The sequence below is a fragment of the Hippoglossus hippoglossus genome, chromosome 11 (assembly GCF_009819705.1).
Source record: "Hippoglossus hippoglossus isolate fHipHip1 chromosome 11, fHipHip1.pri, whole genome shotgun sequence".
NCBI classification, from domain to species: Eukaryota; Metazoa; Chordata; class Actinopteri; order Pleuronectiformes; family Pleuronectidae; genus Hippoglossus; species Hippoglossus hippoglossus.
This window is the reverse complement of record NC_047161.1, coordinates 391656-409219: the sequence shown is the minus strand read 5'-3', so window position 1 is coordinate 409219 and position 17564 is coordinate 391656. Positions and strand designations below refer to the sequence as shown.

The 17564-nt window shown below is 45.9% G+C and overlaps 2 protein-coding genes across 7 annotated transcripts in view; one reads left to right on the top strand and one right to left on the bottom strand.

Moving 5' to 3' along the window:
• LOC117770783 (regulating synaptic membrane exocytosis protein 2-like) overlaps window positions 1–12560 on the bottom strand; it is a 25887-nt gene extending 13327 nt beyond the window's left edge. For 5 of the 6 annotated variants that reach the window (XM_034600491.1, XM_034600492.1, XM_034600494.1 and 2 more), the window contains exons 1-14: window positions 12356–12560; window positions 11912–12089; window positions 9397–9607; window positions 8440–8615; window positions 6413–6569; window positions 5841–6075; window positions 5486–5767; window positions 2189–2253; window positions 1965–2084; window positions 1783–1882; window positions 1511–1634; window positions 1109–1155; window positions 936–1024; window positions 801–836 (exon numbers count right to left, since the gene is read on the bottom strand). In XM_034600491.1, coding sequence (XP_034456382.1) covers window positions 801–836; window positions 936–1024; window positions 1109–1155; window positions 1511–1634; window positions 1783–1882; window positions 1965–2084; window positions 2189–2253; window positions 5486–5767; window positions 5841–6075; window positions 6413–6569; window positions 8440–8615; window positions 9397–9607; window positions 11912–12075 — 1806 coding nt within the window. In that variant the 5' untranslated portion in view covers window positions 12076–12089; window positions 12356–12560. The remainder of the gene's footprint in view (window positions 1–800; window positions 837–935; window positions 1025–1108; window positions 1156–1510; window positions 1635–1782; window positions 1883–1964; window positions 2085–2188; window positions 2254–5485; window positions 5768–5840; window positions 6076–6412; window positions 6570–8439; window positions 8616–9396; window positions 9608–11911; window positions 12090–12355) is intronic. The other variant, XM_034600497.1, reaches the window with a different exon arrangement.
• si:ch211-191i18.4 (uncharacterized protein LOC799350 homolog) overlaps window positions 9982–17564 on the top strand; it is a 10011-nt gene continuing 2428 nt past the window's right edge. Inside the window, exon 1 of the mRNA XM_034600575.1 lies at window positions 9982–10014. Coding sequence (XP_034456466.1) covers window positions 9997–10014 — 18 coding nt within the window. The 5' untranslated portion in view covers window positions 9982–9996. The remainder of the gene's footprint in view (window positions 10015–17564) is intronic.

Sequence of the window (17564 nt, the reverse complement as noted above, 5' to 3'; positions counted from 1 at the left end):
TAGAACAGATTTTAAATCAAAACAAACACAAATCACAACACAGGAAAAAAGGAACAGCGCAATGGTTGCAACCCACAGAACATTAGAACTCCAACAAACAGAGAAAGAACCCTAGCAGACACGAGCAAACCACATTAAACATACAACACTGAGGAAACACAATCAACAGCAGGAGAACCTGGCACAACAGTAAAGACTTAGATCCACCTAAGGACTAGTTCCATCCATCCATCCATCTGCTAACTACCGAGCTAGCCACGGAGCAGTGGCTAGCTCGGTACAACACCTGCACAAGCCCAAAGAACCAACTGCAAACCAAATAAAAGTTGTAAAACATGTAGAATCTGGTAGAACAATGAATGAACCCTAAACAGTGGAAGATCGACCCGAAAGAACATTAAGCTCTTAAAGGGAAAAGCTGAAACAGTCAAACAGGAACATTGGCTGATATCAATGGATCAGGAACCCAGAACTGAAGCACAAACCCTGACAGAGCAGCGCTAGAAGAACCACAGAGAACAGATGTGGAACCTTGCACATGAGTGTGTGTAAATAAAACAGGCCCACACCTATTTAGCAGAAAACCTTGGTAACAACAAAGGACAGAACCTGTAACTCAGTCGAACAGAAATAGAAACTCATTCATCAATGACGGAATATTCTACTTCACTATTTATTTTGAAGCCACGTCATTGACACTAATTAAGAACTAAAGAAATAAAGGGTAAATTCAGCTAATAACTAATAACTAGAGAGGAGGAAAAGAACATTCTCACTTCTCCCTGTGTTCTACAGTTTACCTGAATTCTGGGAACCAGAGGACGCCTGTTCACAGTCTGAAACACACATACACATCACCATGGAGACGGCTGTCAACCAACAGCTGATTGGCCGTGGGCCGTGCGGCAGTGCAGAGCATGCTGGTGTAAACGTACCGAGACTTGTCCAGAGAGAACACTGGGGCTCATGGGAGATGTGACTGAGATGGACGGGCCGACTTTCTGTGAGTCGAAGGAACTGGAACCTGAACACAGAACGTACAGTTTATAACACGGCCGTACAGTCTCAGAATCAGTCTTGTGGTTTTAGTTGTGGGTTATTGACTCACTGGAGTCCAGCTGGATGTGGGAACCATCTGAAGCCCTGGAAACGTCTCTGAAAACCACAAGCAAGCTGTTAACGTGACAGAACCTCAAGTTCTCTGTAGAACATCAGGATTGTTTCAAAGTGTTCATTTTGTGCTTAACCAGCTGTGACGGCCGCTCGAGGGGCTTCACAGCAGCTACAGGTTCTTCTGCCATTGACACACAGACTGTTTCTATGAGAACTGCACAGCCATCAGGGGCGATTGGGGTTAAGTATCTTGCCCAAGGACACTTTGGCATGCTGAAAGACTGGGATTCGAACTGCCAACCTACTGGTTAGAGGCCATATAGAAGATCTGAAAAACTTGTCATATTTTGAAAACCTCTTAGTCTCTGTAATATGACCCGTGTGACCTTTGACCCACCCGATGGGTCGGGACACCACCAGCTCCACCTGTGGTTCTGGTTTAGACTCCAGGATGATGTTATAAACTTCATTAAACGTGGCTCCCTGAAGAACCCTGCCGTTCCACTCCAGAACCTGATCACCTGAACCACGGAGGACATGAAGAACATGAAACAAGATATGTTACACTCATTAGCATTTCTCTGTCAGGGCCTGTACCGTGATCATCATTGAACATCATAAAAGCCTCGATAGCTTCAGGAATCAAAGAACCTTAGAGAGATGGATTACCTGGTCTCAGGTGTCCCACAGTGTCAGCCAGACTTCCTCTCTTCACCTTGGTGATGAACGCACAGAGACGACCAGACTCCGTCATCTTCCCACCAACAACCTGAGAGCACACTGCCCATGAGCAAGGCACTGAACTGAATCATGTTAATAAACAGCAGGAAGAAGAAGAAGGTGTTTGTCACCTTGAGTCCCAGCAGCGCTCCCGTATCCGCAGGAACTGTCCCGTCCTTCATCCTCTTGTTCAGAAGAATTCGACCAATCAGACGCTCTCCATCCTTGGACGTTTGCCATGTGACCGGATGCTGAGGAGTCACAGTGGACATATATGTGGTTGCTTAGCAACAGTAATATAAACAAACAGTAGTTCACCTCAATGAGCTGGAGGATGATCTGATCTCAGTCCTACCATAGACATGGGCACAGGCTCGCCATGCCAGGAACCATGATCCCACCATTGGCTGTCCATGTCTCCTAGCAACCAGACATCCAGGAGGAGAGGGTGGAGGTCAGAGGTCAAACGTGATTAAAAGCAGCTTCAAACTAAATGTCAGACTGAGTTTAAACACCTAGAAAGTTCAGGTAAAACACGTTGATGTAAGTGACACATTATTTTATAGTTAGAAAATTACGTGTTTAAGAGAGTTCATCGTTAATGAGGACTGACACAAAACATCACAGAGACAGAGACAGACAGAGACAGACAGAGAGAGACAGAGAGAGACAGAGAGGGAGAGAGAGAGAGAGACAGAGAGACAGAGAGAGAGAGACAGAGACAGAGACAGAGAGAGAGAGAGACAGAGAGAGAGAGAGAGAGACAGAGACAGAGAGAGAGAGAGAGAGAGAGACAGAGACAGAGAGAGAGACAGAGACAGAGAGAGAGAGACAGAGACAGAGAGAGAGAGAGAGAGACAGAGAGAGAGAGACAGAGAGAGAGACAGAGACAGAGAGAGAGAGAGAGAGAGAGAGAGAGAGAGAGAGAGAGAGACAGAGACACAGAGACAGAGAGAGAGAGAGAGAGAGAGAGACAGAGAGAGAGAGAGAGACAGAGACAGAGAGAGAGACAGAGACAGAGAGAGACAGAGAGAGAGAGAGACAGAGAGAGAGAGAGACAGAGAGACAGAGAGAGAGGGAGACAGAGACAGAGACAGAGAGAGAGAGAGAGAGAGACAGAGAGAGAGGGAGAGAGAGAGAGAGAGAGAGAGCTGCTTCATCCTTTGACTCAGTCTGACGTAATGTCAGAGGTGGGAAGTAACAACGAAAATACTTACTGTAAATAAGTAGATTTTTCATATCTGTACTTTACTTGAGTATTTATTTTTCTGACAACTTTTTCCTTCTACTACTTTTTTTCACATTTTGCATCAGAGCCTAAATGCACATTAACACAGAAAAGACGATGCCTTGTTGTGTATCTATCAGTGCAGATCACACACAACAGACGTATAAGAGAGTGAGACTCAACTGTGGAGAAGAAGCACACATGTCCGACACAAGGAGAGCAACACGGAGAAAGAGTGAAGATCTCAGAACTTTTCTTGCTTTAAACTGTTTAAGTAGATTTAAAATCTGTGTTTTAAGTGAAACAATCTTTGAACTAAATTAAGTAAACACGGAACAACGCCACCTGGAGAAGCCGTGTTGTAAAACTGCAACAAAAGAAGTTTCCTTGTATCCCACAATGCAACATTCAGACGAAGGTCTCTGACTCTTGGTCGGGGGTGGTGGGGGGGTTTGAACCTTCCAGCAAACAGTAATCCGTCTTTACACACCAGTGTCACAGCAGCTTTAAACACACACACACACTTCAGTACTCACAGGTCTGTGTGAACGCCATGAAGGAGGAGGAGGAGGCTTCAGCAGAGGAAGAGGAGAAAGATGGAGAGAAGGAGGTGAACCTGCAGCTCCTTTCTCCTCCTCCTCCTCACTGTATCTTTGGGTGCTGTTTGCCCTGAGCTCTGGCTGCAGGCTGCAGAGCAGTTCATACCTGTCTGTAATGAGATTAGTCAAAGCACTGAGCAAATCTGTTGGCTATGATTCCCTTGTTCGCTTGTTCCAGAGCTAGCTTCCCTTTCACTGCAGACTCCGCTAATAGCTCAGAGAGTTGTGAGCTTGCTGATTGCCTGGCCTGCAGCTCCACATCCAGGTGGTCGGGACGTCTAAATGTGATCTGGTTGGTCAAGCTGTAAACTGGATGCTGGCGGAGGTTGGCAGGTTGGGGCCAACATTGCACCCTCAAACCCTCCCCTCCCCTCTTCTCCACCTTTTCACCAGATCAGAGTCAGTGGAATCCAGTAGATCACCAAGAAATGATCAAACCTCCAGATCACCAGGGATCCAGAAGTTGCGATGACGTTGACCAACCCTCTCTGTCAGACGTGTTGTCTGGTGGGTCAACAGTTGCGTTGCCTCCTGCAACCTTGTGTCTACAATGACTCCTGAGGCGGGCCGGTAATCCACACTCTCCTCTTTTAATCCGATTTAACGAAGGTAGAGACGGTGATTCTGTTGCAGCACAGAAGAAGCCATGCATAGATGTTCTCTTCAAATCTGGATCATCCACGTTCCCCAAGATCCAAGGTCCTCGGGGCCAGGATTGGTCAAGGTTGAGGGTCTGTTGGAAGTTGTATTGGTTCTTATTTATGAGCAGGTATGTTCAGGGCGGCGGAGAAAGAGAGTCTGAGCTGCTCCGTCACCTCCAGACTTGAGAGAAGGAGCCAAGAAGCCTCTGAGCCAGTTAGAGTTCATAATCTCTGATCATGTGACTTCTGGTCCAATGACAGGGACACAGCAGATTAACTCGTCAGCATGACGCTTGATTTCCTGAGACGACCTGCAGAAACACTTTCAGCAACTTTATCTGCAACACGTTGGGCAGCAGAACACAACAGAGCAACGCAGACACTAAGAGAGCAGTGACCCAACACTGTTCTACAGAGCGTTCAAGAACAGCAGAAGGAAACCTTAAACGACAAATCACACAACTGAACAGAAGCAGAATCCTGCATGGAACATGTGCTGATTCAAGAGGAACAACAGCCATAGAACCGCAGGAGAACCCTCCAGAACTGGAGCAGAACCTTAAAAAACAGATGGAATGCACTGCAACAACAGCAGAACCCTACAGAACAAATAAAAAGGCCACAGAGAACAGTTGTGGATCCCTACAGAACAGCAGGACTTCTACTCTATCATACATCCAATTCTCGCCTTACAGAAAAGAAGAAATTCTGAAAACATTTTAAAACCGCCCAGAAGATAAAACATGAAACGTTCTGCCCGACAGAACACAGAACCTGTATTAGTGTGGTTCTCTCTTGAGCTTAAGTTCCTCTGTCAGAAGTCAGAGTTCTACTGTGATCTGCCGGCACGTTGGGTTCTCCGAGTTCTAGTAGGAACCCCCTGGTGTTTGCTCCACGAAGTGCAGGGTAAAGCTGTTCAGACCGTATTCAGCTGTAAGAGGATTATCGCACTGAGCTAAATACTGAGAGAACACAAAGTCAATGTCACTCGACTTCCTGGTTCACCTCCACCTTTCTAAACAACTGTTTGACCACATGCACAACAGGGACTTGTATCAGGTGTGTGAACACCACCTGGCCTAATGTATTTAGCTGTTAGCATGTACACATTTAGCCTTTTACCTTCATTTTGTGGCAGTTAGCATTTAGCCACATTTAGTTAGCAGTTGCATGTGGACACTCACTGTCAGGCTCGTCACAGCTGGTGTACTCTGGAGTGGTCACTAGCTCCTCCTCAGAGCTGCTGAAGCTACCAATCACGTGCATCTTCCCCATCCCCCGCCCTCTCTGCACCATGCTCTCATTGGCTGGCTTCCTCTTATGGGCGGAGCTCGGGTCCAGGTGTTGCTGTGGTAATGGGCTGCGGCGGGGAGACGTGGGGCTCATGTGATTAGATGCCCGGTCCACAGAGAATGACCTCTGACCTTCAGATCCGAACAATCCCTGAGGTCGATTGTGACGGTGAACTAACAGGAAAGAAAAAATATCAGACTGAGTGCCCTTGGCAAGGCATTAACAGGTTGTCAGTTGTATTCCTACCTGTGTGTCTCAGGGTCAGGTGGTCAGGCTCAGCAGTTGCCAGGGAGACGTCACTGTGGCGACGCTGATGACGGACCCTGCCGACTTGAGCTAACATTCTCATGGCCTCCTCACTTGGCTGCGGCTTCACCGGATAACGAGCCAGGTTTGGGTCACTACGGTAACGGGCCTGAAACTCTTCTTCCTGCCGCCGCCGCAGCTCACGAGCGTCCAGGTCCTTGTCCAGAGGATGGTCCTGATCCAGGAGGAGAGACGAAGACCAACATCATCATCATCAGTGACTGACAACGTTAAGTCCTGTAAGTGTTTATGACTAAAATATGAATAAATAACATTAATGAAACAAAGGTTCAAACAAGATCATTTCTTTGATACTTTAGTTGTGATTGTAAACATTGAGTAAACATTTTATTTGAAATAAAACATCTGATGAACATTTAAATAAAAATCTGATTAGAAATAAAACTTAATAAAAGTTCATGATGAATATTGAATAAAAATAGTTTTAAATAAACTACAAAAATAGACACACACTTTCTTCAGTGAATTTCAAGCTGTCAAATCAAACTCACCTGTGAGTGCCAGCGGCCTCGTCTGTCTCTGATTGGTCGCCTCTGAGCCCGTAGAGCCGCCTCCCCGTTGCCATGGTAACCCTGTGACAAGTGAGTGGAGTAGTCCAGACCGAGGTCGCCCCCACCATCGTAATTAGACCCTGAGGGGCTCCGCCGCCTGTGAATCACATCAATGAACCAAACAGAAGCTGATGTTACACATTGATGATCCGACTTGTTACCTGGTTCCACACAGAACGTGAACTTCAGGTTCCTCCCATTGTACAACAATGAAGCTTAAACATCGCAGATACGAACGCTTCCATCTTACACTTCACAGCGTAAGGAGAAATGCTGAAGCTGGAGCGCAGGAAATCTGAGTGCAAGCGAACAGTTCGAGCACAAGTAAATATAAGTTCAAGAAGTGGCTGTTTGAGTGCAGAGTTTTAAATGAAAGCATCATAAATCTACATTTTCATTCCACAAGAACTAGAGAATGAAACTACAGACAGACGTCTGTGACGTCAACAACATAAATACAAATTATTTCTTTTACATCAAGATCTAAATATTTTCCTGAAAAACTGATGTAAATGAGGAAAACAATGTTTAACTGGATGTAATGAGTTCTTCTGTTCCTCATCCCTCCAACATGTTTCACATCAGTTCAATATCCTGCTGACAAAAAAACAAACTTCATTCCCTTACACTTTTTCCTTCAGCTGTCGGAGGTTTGAAGCTTCATATCGACTCAACACACGACACATTCAACCTCTTCTCACACACACACAACCACACACACACACACAGTCAGCAGCTTTATAACTAATATCTGGATCATAACTGAAAACACGCCCACACAGGACCAGACTCCGCCCCATCCAGACTCCCTCACCCTCCCACCTCCTCCTTGTCCTTCTCTAGCTCCACCCACACAGGTAGGGACATCTGTGTGGGCGTGTTGTTAGCCTGTTAGCTTCCGTTAGCCTACTGTGTGTTAGCGTGTGTCTGTATTTAGCTGCAGCAGTAAATCTCTGAACTGCAGGATTAAAAATCTGTTAATCAGATTATGTGTGTGTGTGTGTGTGTGTGTGTGTGTGTGTGTGTGTACACTCTGTAATTAACAACAAACCAAACTAATTAAGAGTCCGTCTGATTTTAGTCCACAGAACAGGTTTCTGTCACAACTCCACCGTCAGGAAGGTTGCCAGTTTGAATCCCGATTTCTCCCTGTGAGGATTCACATGTTCTCTCTGTGTTTGTGTCCCACTGCCTCCCACAGTCCAGACACATGCAGACTGAAGTGGAGACTGATTGGTTGTTTGTCTCTGTATGTTGGACCTGTGATTGGCTGGTGACCCATCCAGGGTAAGCCCCGCCTCTCGCCCAATATCCAGTCCCACAATGACCTTTAAAGGCTGAGCGCTCTAGATGTACAGACTGAATACACACGCAAGATATTCAGTGACATCTAGTGGTGAAGCTACACATGAGCTCTGTCCTGACATGTAGTTAGTGTTTGTGAAGCAGCAGCAGCAGGTTGTCGGGTCCGACTCGTTCAAACAGGAACATGTGGGGACATCCAGGCGAGGGGCGGAGCCTGTAGAGCAGCAGGGGCGGAGCCTGTAGAGCAGCAGGAGGCCGGACATGACGTATAAACTCTGCTGTGGAAAGATCAGTGTTGTTGTTTACAGCTCATCCACACCGGCGTCGGCCCTCATCACCAGAAGATCTGGAACCTCCTCGTGTTTCCAAGTTGACGTCTTCGTCTTCTACGTGTACGGCTCCTCATCTTCATCCTGAGATGTTTGTGTTCTTCCAGTTTCACGTCCGTCACGTGTTAGAAACCTCATCAACACGTCCACTCGCTCACTGGGAAGCTTCCACACATTGTCCTGCTGTGTCCTCACATGGACTCACGAGGACATGTTACACACATGTTACTAGGAGGCTGCAGGAGAAGGTCCAGAACATGTCCAGAGACTCTGACTCAGACATTTGTTCTCACAGACAAGTAAACAATATAATATACGTTTCCTCAAACTGACCGCTCTGTGTCTCCGTTGCTCAAGGGCCTTGTTCCCTCTGGCAATCCCTGCATTGGTGGTTGTGGAACCCCCTGTGACGTGTGGTTGACAGACAGCAACGTTGTGTTGGAATGAAACTCGCCCGACTGAGTGAGAATCTCCTGCTTCCTCCTGCACACGTTACAAACCCACATCACCTGAAACACGACAGACACAAGATCGTTTATTCAACGAGCTGCAAATGAATTCTCTACAAAACTGAACAGTCTGAAAATAAAAATAAAAACCTATCCCTTTAAACTAAGTGTCGAAGGAGCTGTTGAGATGTTTCTTCATAATATGTGGCTCCACCCAGTGTTCAGACACAGTAGCTACAACAACCACTTTTTAATGATGTCATTGAAACACTGATTAAAAGGGAAACTTCATTTCATCGTGATCAGGACGGGTTTTTCAGGTCCCGTGTCCAAATGAGCACGTGGCCAGGATTTTCTTTCTCCTGTTCATACCGGGCATTAACCGGCCTCTTCCCCAGTGTGTCAGATACAAGCTTAGGTTTATTATTTATTATGATGAACAAGTCGTGAGCTTGTGCGAACACAGACTCATGAACATCAGAAGTGAAACACAGATGCATTATTATTTTTGTGGTTCCTGCAGAACCAGATAGAACCTTTAACATCTGTGTTAAATCTCCAGAACTTGGAGTAAAGGGCTGAAGTTTGCTGCTGAACATTTCTGATGTCGTGCTATTGCTAACATTACGCATGTAGCACTGGCAGAAACTTGCTAATAGAACCGTTAATATATTCTAGCAAATCCTAATACATCAGTAAAGGCAGATAAGCGTCTCATCGGTGCGATGTGTCTGAACTTGTCATTAATTCATCTAAAATCTGTGATGGACTCATTCTGATTCACGAAGCCTTTAAATGGAACCCCCCTAACCCTGATGTGTGGTTCACTTTAAACATTTACCTTATTGGCTCTGAGAGGAACCCGCCCCCCGCAGCGGGCACAGAAGCGGCTCTGACAGTAGCAGCACGCTCGGCCGCAGCCATCAGCGAACTTCGTTATGCGACAGATGCCACAGGTCAGAGACTCCGCCCTCGCTGTCTGAGCGGCCTGAGGCTCCTCCCCCAGCTTCTTCACCTGGTCCTTATACATCTCAAACTGCTGATGTAACTTCCTGTGTGGGCAGAGGTTGAAGGTCGCAGTTTGTTTAGATGACTTTGGACTGATAAGTATGTGACATGTAGCATTAGCTGAACTAGCATTGCAAGTTTGAAGGTGTGTCATTAAGTAGAAGTCAGGGATGAACACCAAGCTAAAGAGTTTATCTGCGGACGCTCTCTCCATTGGTCACGTGATCTTTGCTTTGCAGATTATTAGATTGCAGAGTCTGTTGCCTCCAAACATTCAGTTTAAATAACTGATTAAAGAACCTTTTACTACAAAGACACAGAAACAGGATTTGAACGTGTCTGTGACTTCCTGTTTGTCACCTGATATCAAACTCGAGCCAAAAGTGGACCTGGATCCTCGAGGCTCTGATTCTCCAACAACCTCCGAGTGAACATGAAGGAAACTGCACAGGTGTGAAACAGACCTGATCGGTTTCTGTTTTCTACTCACGTCTGCGACTCGTCGTCAGTTGGACTTTTAACCTGCAGAACTTCGGACACATTGGCGGCAACGTTATTGACCAACTGACTGAACCCCGACAACAGATTCCACCTGTCCAGGTGACACAGAGAATCAGCTGACAGGAAGTAGAGGGGGAGGCTGAATCCAAATGTCGGCCATCTGGAGTGATTCATTTGTCTGTATCATGACGTGTTGGACGTGATCGTGAACCTGCACGTTATTGAACACCGCTGACACACGGGCCTGAAGTCTGTTTGACTCGTCGCTGTGGAAACGTTTGAAGTAACGAGTAACTCAGCACTCGCTAATAATCATCACCTTTTCTTGCTTTTCAGCCATTTTGTATCTATCGTGTATTTGTCCACTTCACTAACAAATTACATTTGGATGACCTTTGATGACCCCACAGCTGAAAGTCAATGTTCTGTATCATGATGTGGTGGGATATAATATTCTGACCAATAATTTCGAGTAATGTTACTAATTTTGTATCTTAAGTCTGAAACCGGAAAAAACGTAGACTGTAAATAAAGATGGACGACACATCTCCACTTCTTCCTGTTGTTCAAAAATGAAGCCAAAAATATATCAGCCGCTGGTGTGATGAAGTCAGAGTCTGTGTGGCAGTGGTCGTGGAGTGGAGGCGTGGTATCAAGGTCCCGCCCACACACGCACTCGGCCAATCAAATTCAAACCAAACTGATCAGAGACATGAACAAACATCAGTGTGATAAGAACTAACTAAAACAAACCATCTTTGAAAAACGTCTACTTTGATGTTTTAGTTTGGTCCATGTCCCATCTGCTTACATGGAGGAGGAGGGGTTTATGGCCGATACTGCAGCCAGTCACCAGGGGGCGATAGAGATGATTTGGCTTCACTTTTGGGAGCTGTCATGGCGACAATCTTTATTTTCAGTCAATGGTAGAACTACAACATCATGTTCACATTGCAATGACTTGTGGGTAATGAAATCAGGTGAAGTCTGCAGACGCTACACGACGCCTCCTGTGGACTGGATGAGGAACTGTTCGACTGGGAAGTGCAGACATTTGGATTTTGGCCAGTTTGGGAACCAGGAAGTGGTTCCGTGAGGTTTAGGAGGGAGGTGGACAGGTGCTCTCACGGAGACTGAGATACTTACGAGGCTGACGGAGGTTTGATTCCCTCCTGATCCCTGCAGACACATGATGATGATGACGAAATAAAAATAAAAATGACGTCAGAACAGAAACAAACATGAAGTAACGAGCTGAAAACGACAGAACACAAAAATCTGTTTCCGTGTAAGAAAACAAATGAAGATAAATGAAGGAGACGAAGGGAAAAACGTAAAACTAAAATAACAGAGACGTCACCAGGTCTAAACTGTCCGTCATGACACCTGCCCCGCCCCCAACCAGTGATGTCACAGCAGGTTGACGTGGGGATGAGCCTTTAAACTTCTGGTTCGAGTCCAGGGGCTGATGGGTAATGAGGTGACATCATCACCTGAGGCATCAAATACACGGAAACACCTGTGGTCTCCAACATCTGGAAACACAGATGGAAAACATCTGCAGTCTTGTTTCCATGGAGACACAGGCTCTAACTTCTCGGAAACTACTGCTAACGTTAGCTTAGCATTAGAGAGACTGACTTTTCCGAATTAACTAATTTCAAAACTCGTGACAGCGACATTCGCAGAGGGAAGTACTTTTACTGTGGTAGTGTGACAGGAAGCAGATCACGTGTACATGTACTGCTTCTGGATCAGCTGTTTAATATCTCAGCTGATAGTTGATTATTGTTGGGCTGACGTCACCTCCACGATCAGTCAGTGATGATTGGTCCCTCCCTCCTTACTTGAGCATGCTCTGCTCCTTCTCCTCCTCCTCCTTCTGTCTCTCCACCACCGACAGGATGATGCTCCGCTCCTCCTCCGTCAGGTGGCTCAGGTCCGGCCCCGGTTCCGGCCCGAGCCCCGGTCCCGATCCGGGGGGCGGTGCAGGTCCGGCCGGGCCAGACATCCTGAGTGTAGCCGCTGGAGGAGAGAGATGATGAAGAAGATGAAGAAGATGAAGAAGATGATGAAGGACAATGCAGCCTGTTCACATTATTCTGTCCACCTCCAGGTGTGTGGAGCTCTGACCGGACACTGCACCGGTCAAAGAGCCGCTGTGTCTGCACCTCCACCGGCCATCACACCATCCACACACCCGCTGGTTTATCCTCCATCCCTCCTCCACCCCTCCATCCCTCCTCCATCACCTCCCCTCCATCACCCCTCCATCACCTCCCCTCCCTCACCGTCCTCTCTTCACTCCGCAGTCATGTCGTCTCCTCCGGGATTCAGCGGCGGCGGCTCCGGTCTCCTCTCCGTCCCGGCGGCTCTCATCCCGTCTCCTCCCCGGTCAGGCCTCCTGCGGGTCCCGCTGCAGCCCCTCGGTCTTCACGTTGAGAATGGAGGGAGAAGAGGAGGAGCAAGAGGAGGAGCAAGAGGAGGAGGAAGAGGAGGAGGAAGAGGAAGAGGAGGAAGAGGAGGAAATAAATAAATCCTCCATAGACTGGGGGGGGGGGGGGGGGGGGGGGGGGTGACGACGTTACGCACAACAAAGATCAGCTGGTCACGTGGACAGAGCTAAACATAGTCCTGCAGCCGAAGATAGAAACAGATGATCTCACCAGCAGGGGGCGCACTGTCAACACGCTGAGCAAATCAACCATTAATACAAATAAATTAACAACACAACAAAAATAACTACAACCATTTAAAAACACTTCAACAAATAATAATAAAAACAAATAAATAAAACAAACCATTGAAACACATTCAAAACTAAATAATAACATAAAAAACTAATAAAAGTAAAGTAAATAAAATAACTTAAATATCTCAACCTTACATTGTAAAGTGCACTCGGATCAGGTATGTTGGGATTATACAAATAAAATTGAGTTGAATAGAAAGTGAAGCCAGTGCAGAAGTGCCTGAAACTTTGATTCTATAGACGTCTATGAGAAAATGACTCTATATCTCACTTTATAACGAAAAACAATCAAACTTCAATCTTCCCCAGAGTTAAACAATAAAATATATATGTGTTATATTTCCTCTGAAGTTCAGGTGAAACGAGTCGTACCTTTAATCAGTGAGTCCTTCATGTCTATCATCATGTCAACAGTCGTAAAAAACATATATGATTTAATAATATATAAAATCAAAAACTATTAAAAGGAAATAGATTAAAAGGAAATAACTGAATCTTTCTGTTTTTTGATCAATCAGGAAGTTTCAGTTTTAAACAAATCATTAAATAATTGACTGACAAACAATTAAATGGAGAAAGAGATTTCAAAGAATCATATGTGTCTTTAGATATTAAGATCAAACACTAACGGAGGCTTCAGCTGTCGAGAAAATGGAGAAACGTTAAGTTTTTATGGATCAGACACTTTGAGATTCTTCAAATTTTTAATAGTGAAAATAATTTGACTCCAGTTTAAGAACATTTTTCTGTTTAAATCACGGGAAACTGAAGATTTCTGGGGTTTTGTTTGATGACGTTTTAAGACACTGGGAACTTAATGAGGGTTTTTACTGGGAGTCGCCCGCCGTCCACACACTGCCTGCATCAAAGGCTCCTTTAAAATCCTCCTTCTATTCCTGAGCAACAGAGGTTGGATCCTCGGGCAGTGACAAAGCTAACAAGCTAACCAGCTAACCAGCTAACCAGCGATCTGTTGCAGAGTGCAGTGAATTAACGTTACGATCGGGACAAGCTGGTGACACAAATAAACTGTAAATAAAGATGGACGACATGGCAAACCCTAAAAGTGAAGCCCAAACATCTTGATCTCCCCCTGGTGGCTGGCTGCATTATAGATCATAAACCCCTCCTCCTCCATGTTAGCAGATGGGACATGGACCCAACAAAAAAATCTAAGTAGACGTTAAATAAATGTTTGTCAAAGATGTTTCTGTCATTTCAGCTCGTTCTGATCTCTCTGATGTTTGTTCAACTGTTTCTGATCAGTTTGGTTTGAATCAGTTATTTGATGATATAAAAACAGGCTGAGACGTCGTGATTGACAGCTGAGACTGACTCAGGATTGGTTGAGAGTGTGTGGGCGGGACCTCGATACCACGGCTCCACCCCACAATCACTACTGCTCACTCTGACTGAAAATGACGTCAAAAAACAGAACTGGCCACGTTCGTATCCGACATATTTTTGTGTCATTTCAGGAGGAAGTGGAGACGAGTCGTCTTTATTTACAGTCATTGGTCGTCTTCATAAGCAGTTTATGGGTCAAAACAACTTTCTAAAACGAGATGAGCAAAGAGCTGGAGTCTCTTTTTAGTGCAGTCTTATTTTTTAATAAAAGCTAAATTAATTTAAAGCTCTGATACAATAAAATACATTCAATATAAATATCTTCCTTCAAAGGTCACGTGATGAACATCCACAGTTTGACCTATTCAGCCGTCCCATGATGCTCTCTTAGGTCTGGACTTCACTTCCCGCCTCCTGTGAACGTCTCGTTTCGTTGGCGTCGTGTTGCATCATGTGTCGTTTCATATTTGACACTTGTGTGAAGCTTTTAGCACAAACCGAGCAGCTGAATGGTTTCTCTCGTGCTTCTCCCCTGTGCTGTGCCATGTGTCGTTTCAGATTCCCTCCCTGTGTGAATCTCACAGCGCAGACGTGGCAGCTGAACGGCTTCTCACCTGAATGAGTCCTCAAGTGTTTCTTCAGAGCTCCGCTGGCGATGAAGCCTTTGCTGCAGACGGAGCATCTGAACGGTTTCTCTCCCGTGTGAATTCTCATGTGAGCTTTCAGGTTGTGTTTGTGATTGAATCTGTTCCCACACTCACGGCAGCGAAACGGTTTGTCGCCCAGTTCAACCTCTGAGATCTCCTCGGTTTCGTCCTGCTCCGACTGCTCGCCGCCACACTTGTGTCGTCGGAACCCAGACAGCCACGTGAACTTTTTTCCGCACACGCTGCAGCTGAACTGTTTCTCTCCCGTGTGGACGGCCATGTGTTGAGTCATGTGCACCTTCTGTGTGAAACCTTTACCGCAGAAAGGACAACTGAACGGTCTCTCTCCCGTGTGAAGCCTCTCGTGTGTTTTCAGATTCACCATGCGGCCGAATCGTTTCCCACATCGAGAGCAGCTGAATGGTTTCTCTCCCGTGTGACTCGTCATGTGACCCAGCAGCGACCTCTTGCAGCCGAATGTTTTCCCGCACTCGGAGCAGATAAACGGTCTCTCTCCTGTGTGAATTCTCACGTGTGTCTGTAAATGTTCCTTCCGGCCAAATATCTTCCCACATTGGGAGCAGCTGAAGGATTTTTTAACAGCGTTACATCCTGAATCATTTACAAAGTTTAAACATGGTTCATTTCTCTGCTTCAATTTTTTATCAAACGCTTTAGATTTAAATTTAGAGGAGTCTTCAGTCTTGTCCTCAGGACCTGGTTGTAAATGTCCATCAGGACCTGAGTTCCTGGCTGGTTCTGGTCCTCCACAATTCGCTCTGTTCTCCTCAGTCTGACTCTGATGAAGCTGTGACGACTGAGGTGTCTCTTCATCTTCTTCACTCTTCACAGCGACAGGAGTCAATGTGAACTTGATATCAGCCTCCTCCAGTCCTTGAAGCTGGTCTCCCTCCTGATTGGTCCACAGGTCATGAAGCTGCAAGGATTCACCACCACACTTGTGTCTTTTGAGCTGATAAAGCCACGTGAATCTTTTTTCGCAAACGTCGCAGCTGAACCTGTTCTCCTTCGTGTGGACGGACATGTGCTGCGTCAGGTGTCCTCCATGTTTGAAGCTTTTCCCACACATGGAGCAGCCGAACGGTCTCTCTCCCGTGTGGATCCTCATGTGAATGTTCAGATTGTCTTTGCGGCTAAACACTTTCCCACACTCGGAGCAGCTGAATGGTTTCTCTCCAGGATCAGCCTCCCTGTTCTCCTCCGTCTGTCTCGGATGAAGACAGACACACTGGTGACTCTTCAGTTGCGTGTACCACGTGAACCTTTCGTCGCAGAAGCTGCAGCTGAATCGTTTCTCCCCCGTGTGGACGGACATGTGATACATCAGATTTACTTTCTGTGTGAAACTTTTCCCGCACACCGGGCAGCTGAATGGTTTCTCTCCCGTGTGAGTTCTCATGTGAATCTTCAGGTGTGGACTGCGGCCAAATATTTTCCCGCACTCGGAGCAGCTGTAGGTTTTCTTTCCTCTCACATCAGCTGCAGGGACTTCAATGATTTTCAGGGATTTCAAAACCAACTGAGGTTCACTCGCCTCCGTCCAGTTTACTTCACCAACCTCCGTCTTTAATCCTGAGCCTGTCACAGCGTCCACATGTGAACTCTCTGGATTCAGTCCACAAACTGATTCTGACTGACTGCTCCACGGTTCCTCCTGCTCCTCTTTAATGTGGAGGAGCTCTGGGTTCTCCTGCTCCACACTAGGAACCTCTTCATCAGTCACCATCAGCTGCTGGACGTCTGCAGAGAACAGGAAACACACGGAGACAACTGGTTAATCACCTTTTAATCTTTTTACCATTTTCTCCACATTTGGGGAGAACACACAGGAACCACAGAACTTTGTATAACAACGGAACCTCAGAGATATCAACTTAGAAAGCACAAGTACCACCTGACGGATCGAAGGGGCCATTAAAACCACTTAAACCACTAAAACCACTTAAATAATCACTCGAACCACCTTAAAGGGGATTTCTGTTATTTCAGAATCAGGGTTAAATATCACACAGCTGCTGGTGGAGACGTTCTACTGAACCAATTCCAAAGGTTTTTAAAGAACCATTCATTTACACACTCACACTTCAAACACCTTCTAAAGATCAACTAGAACCTCCTGAAAACAGACAAGAACCACCAACAGAACCTCTTACATCTCTGTAACAAGTTCTCTGAAATGTTGAAGAGTCCTCAAGAACTTTAGTTTTATCGACTCTGAGATGGTTCCTCTGTTCTCCTCATGTTGTTCCCACCTGAACTTTCATGTTCTTCACTCTTTACAAAAGTTACATCCTCCTCCTCCAGCTGTTCTCCCTCCCGACTGTTCCGCTGTTCCTCCTGTTCCTCTTTAATGTGGGGGGGCTGGGTTTGCACCTCCTGTTCCAAACTGAGGTTCCACTGTTCAGACAGAACATTGTCTTTATTCACCAGCAGCTGCTTCACATCTGCAGAGAACCGTGAACACACAAACATCAGAGAATAACTGAAATCTAAAGACTTTGATCAGTTCTAAAAACAGAACCCTTACAAGAACCAAGATAAAGACGACAGACTCCAAACAAAGAAGAACCTTCTACAGAAGAACCACACGCACTTTGTGGATCCTCATCAACGACCACAGGAACCACAAGAGTCTCCAACAGGACCCAGGCACGTTCTCGACAGATGTTAACATGTTCTCTGTTCCTCTTCTGTTCTGTTACAGATGTTCTGATACAGATGTTTTGTTTTAAA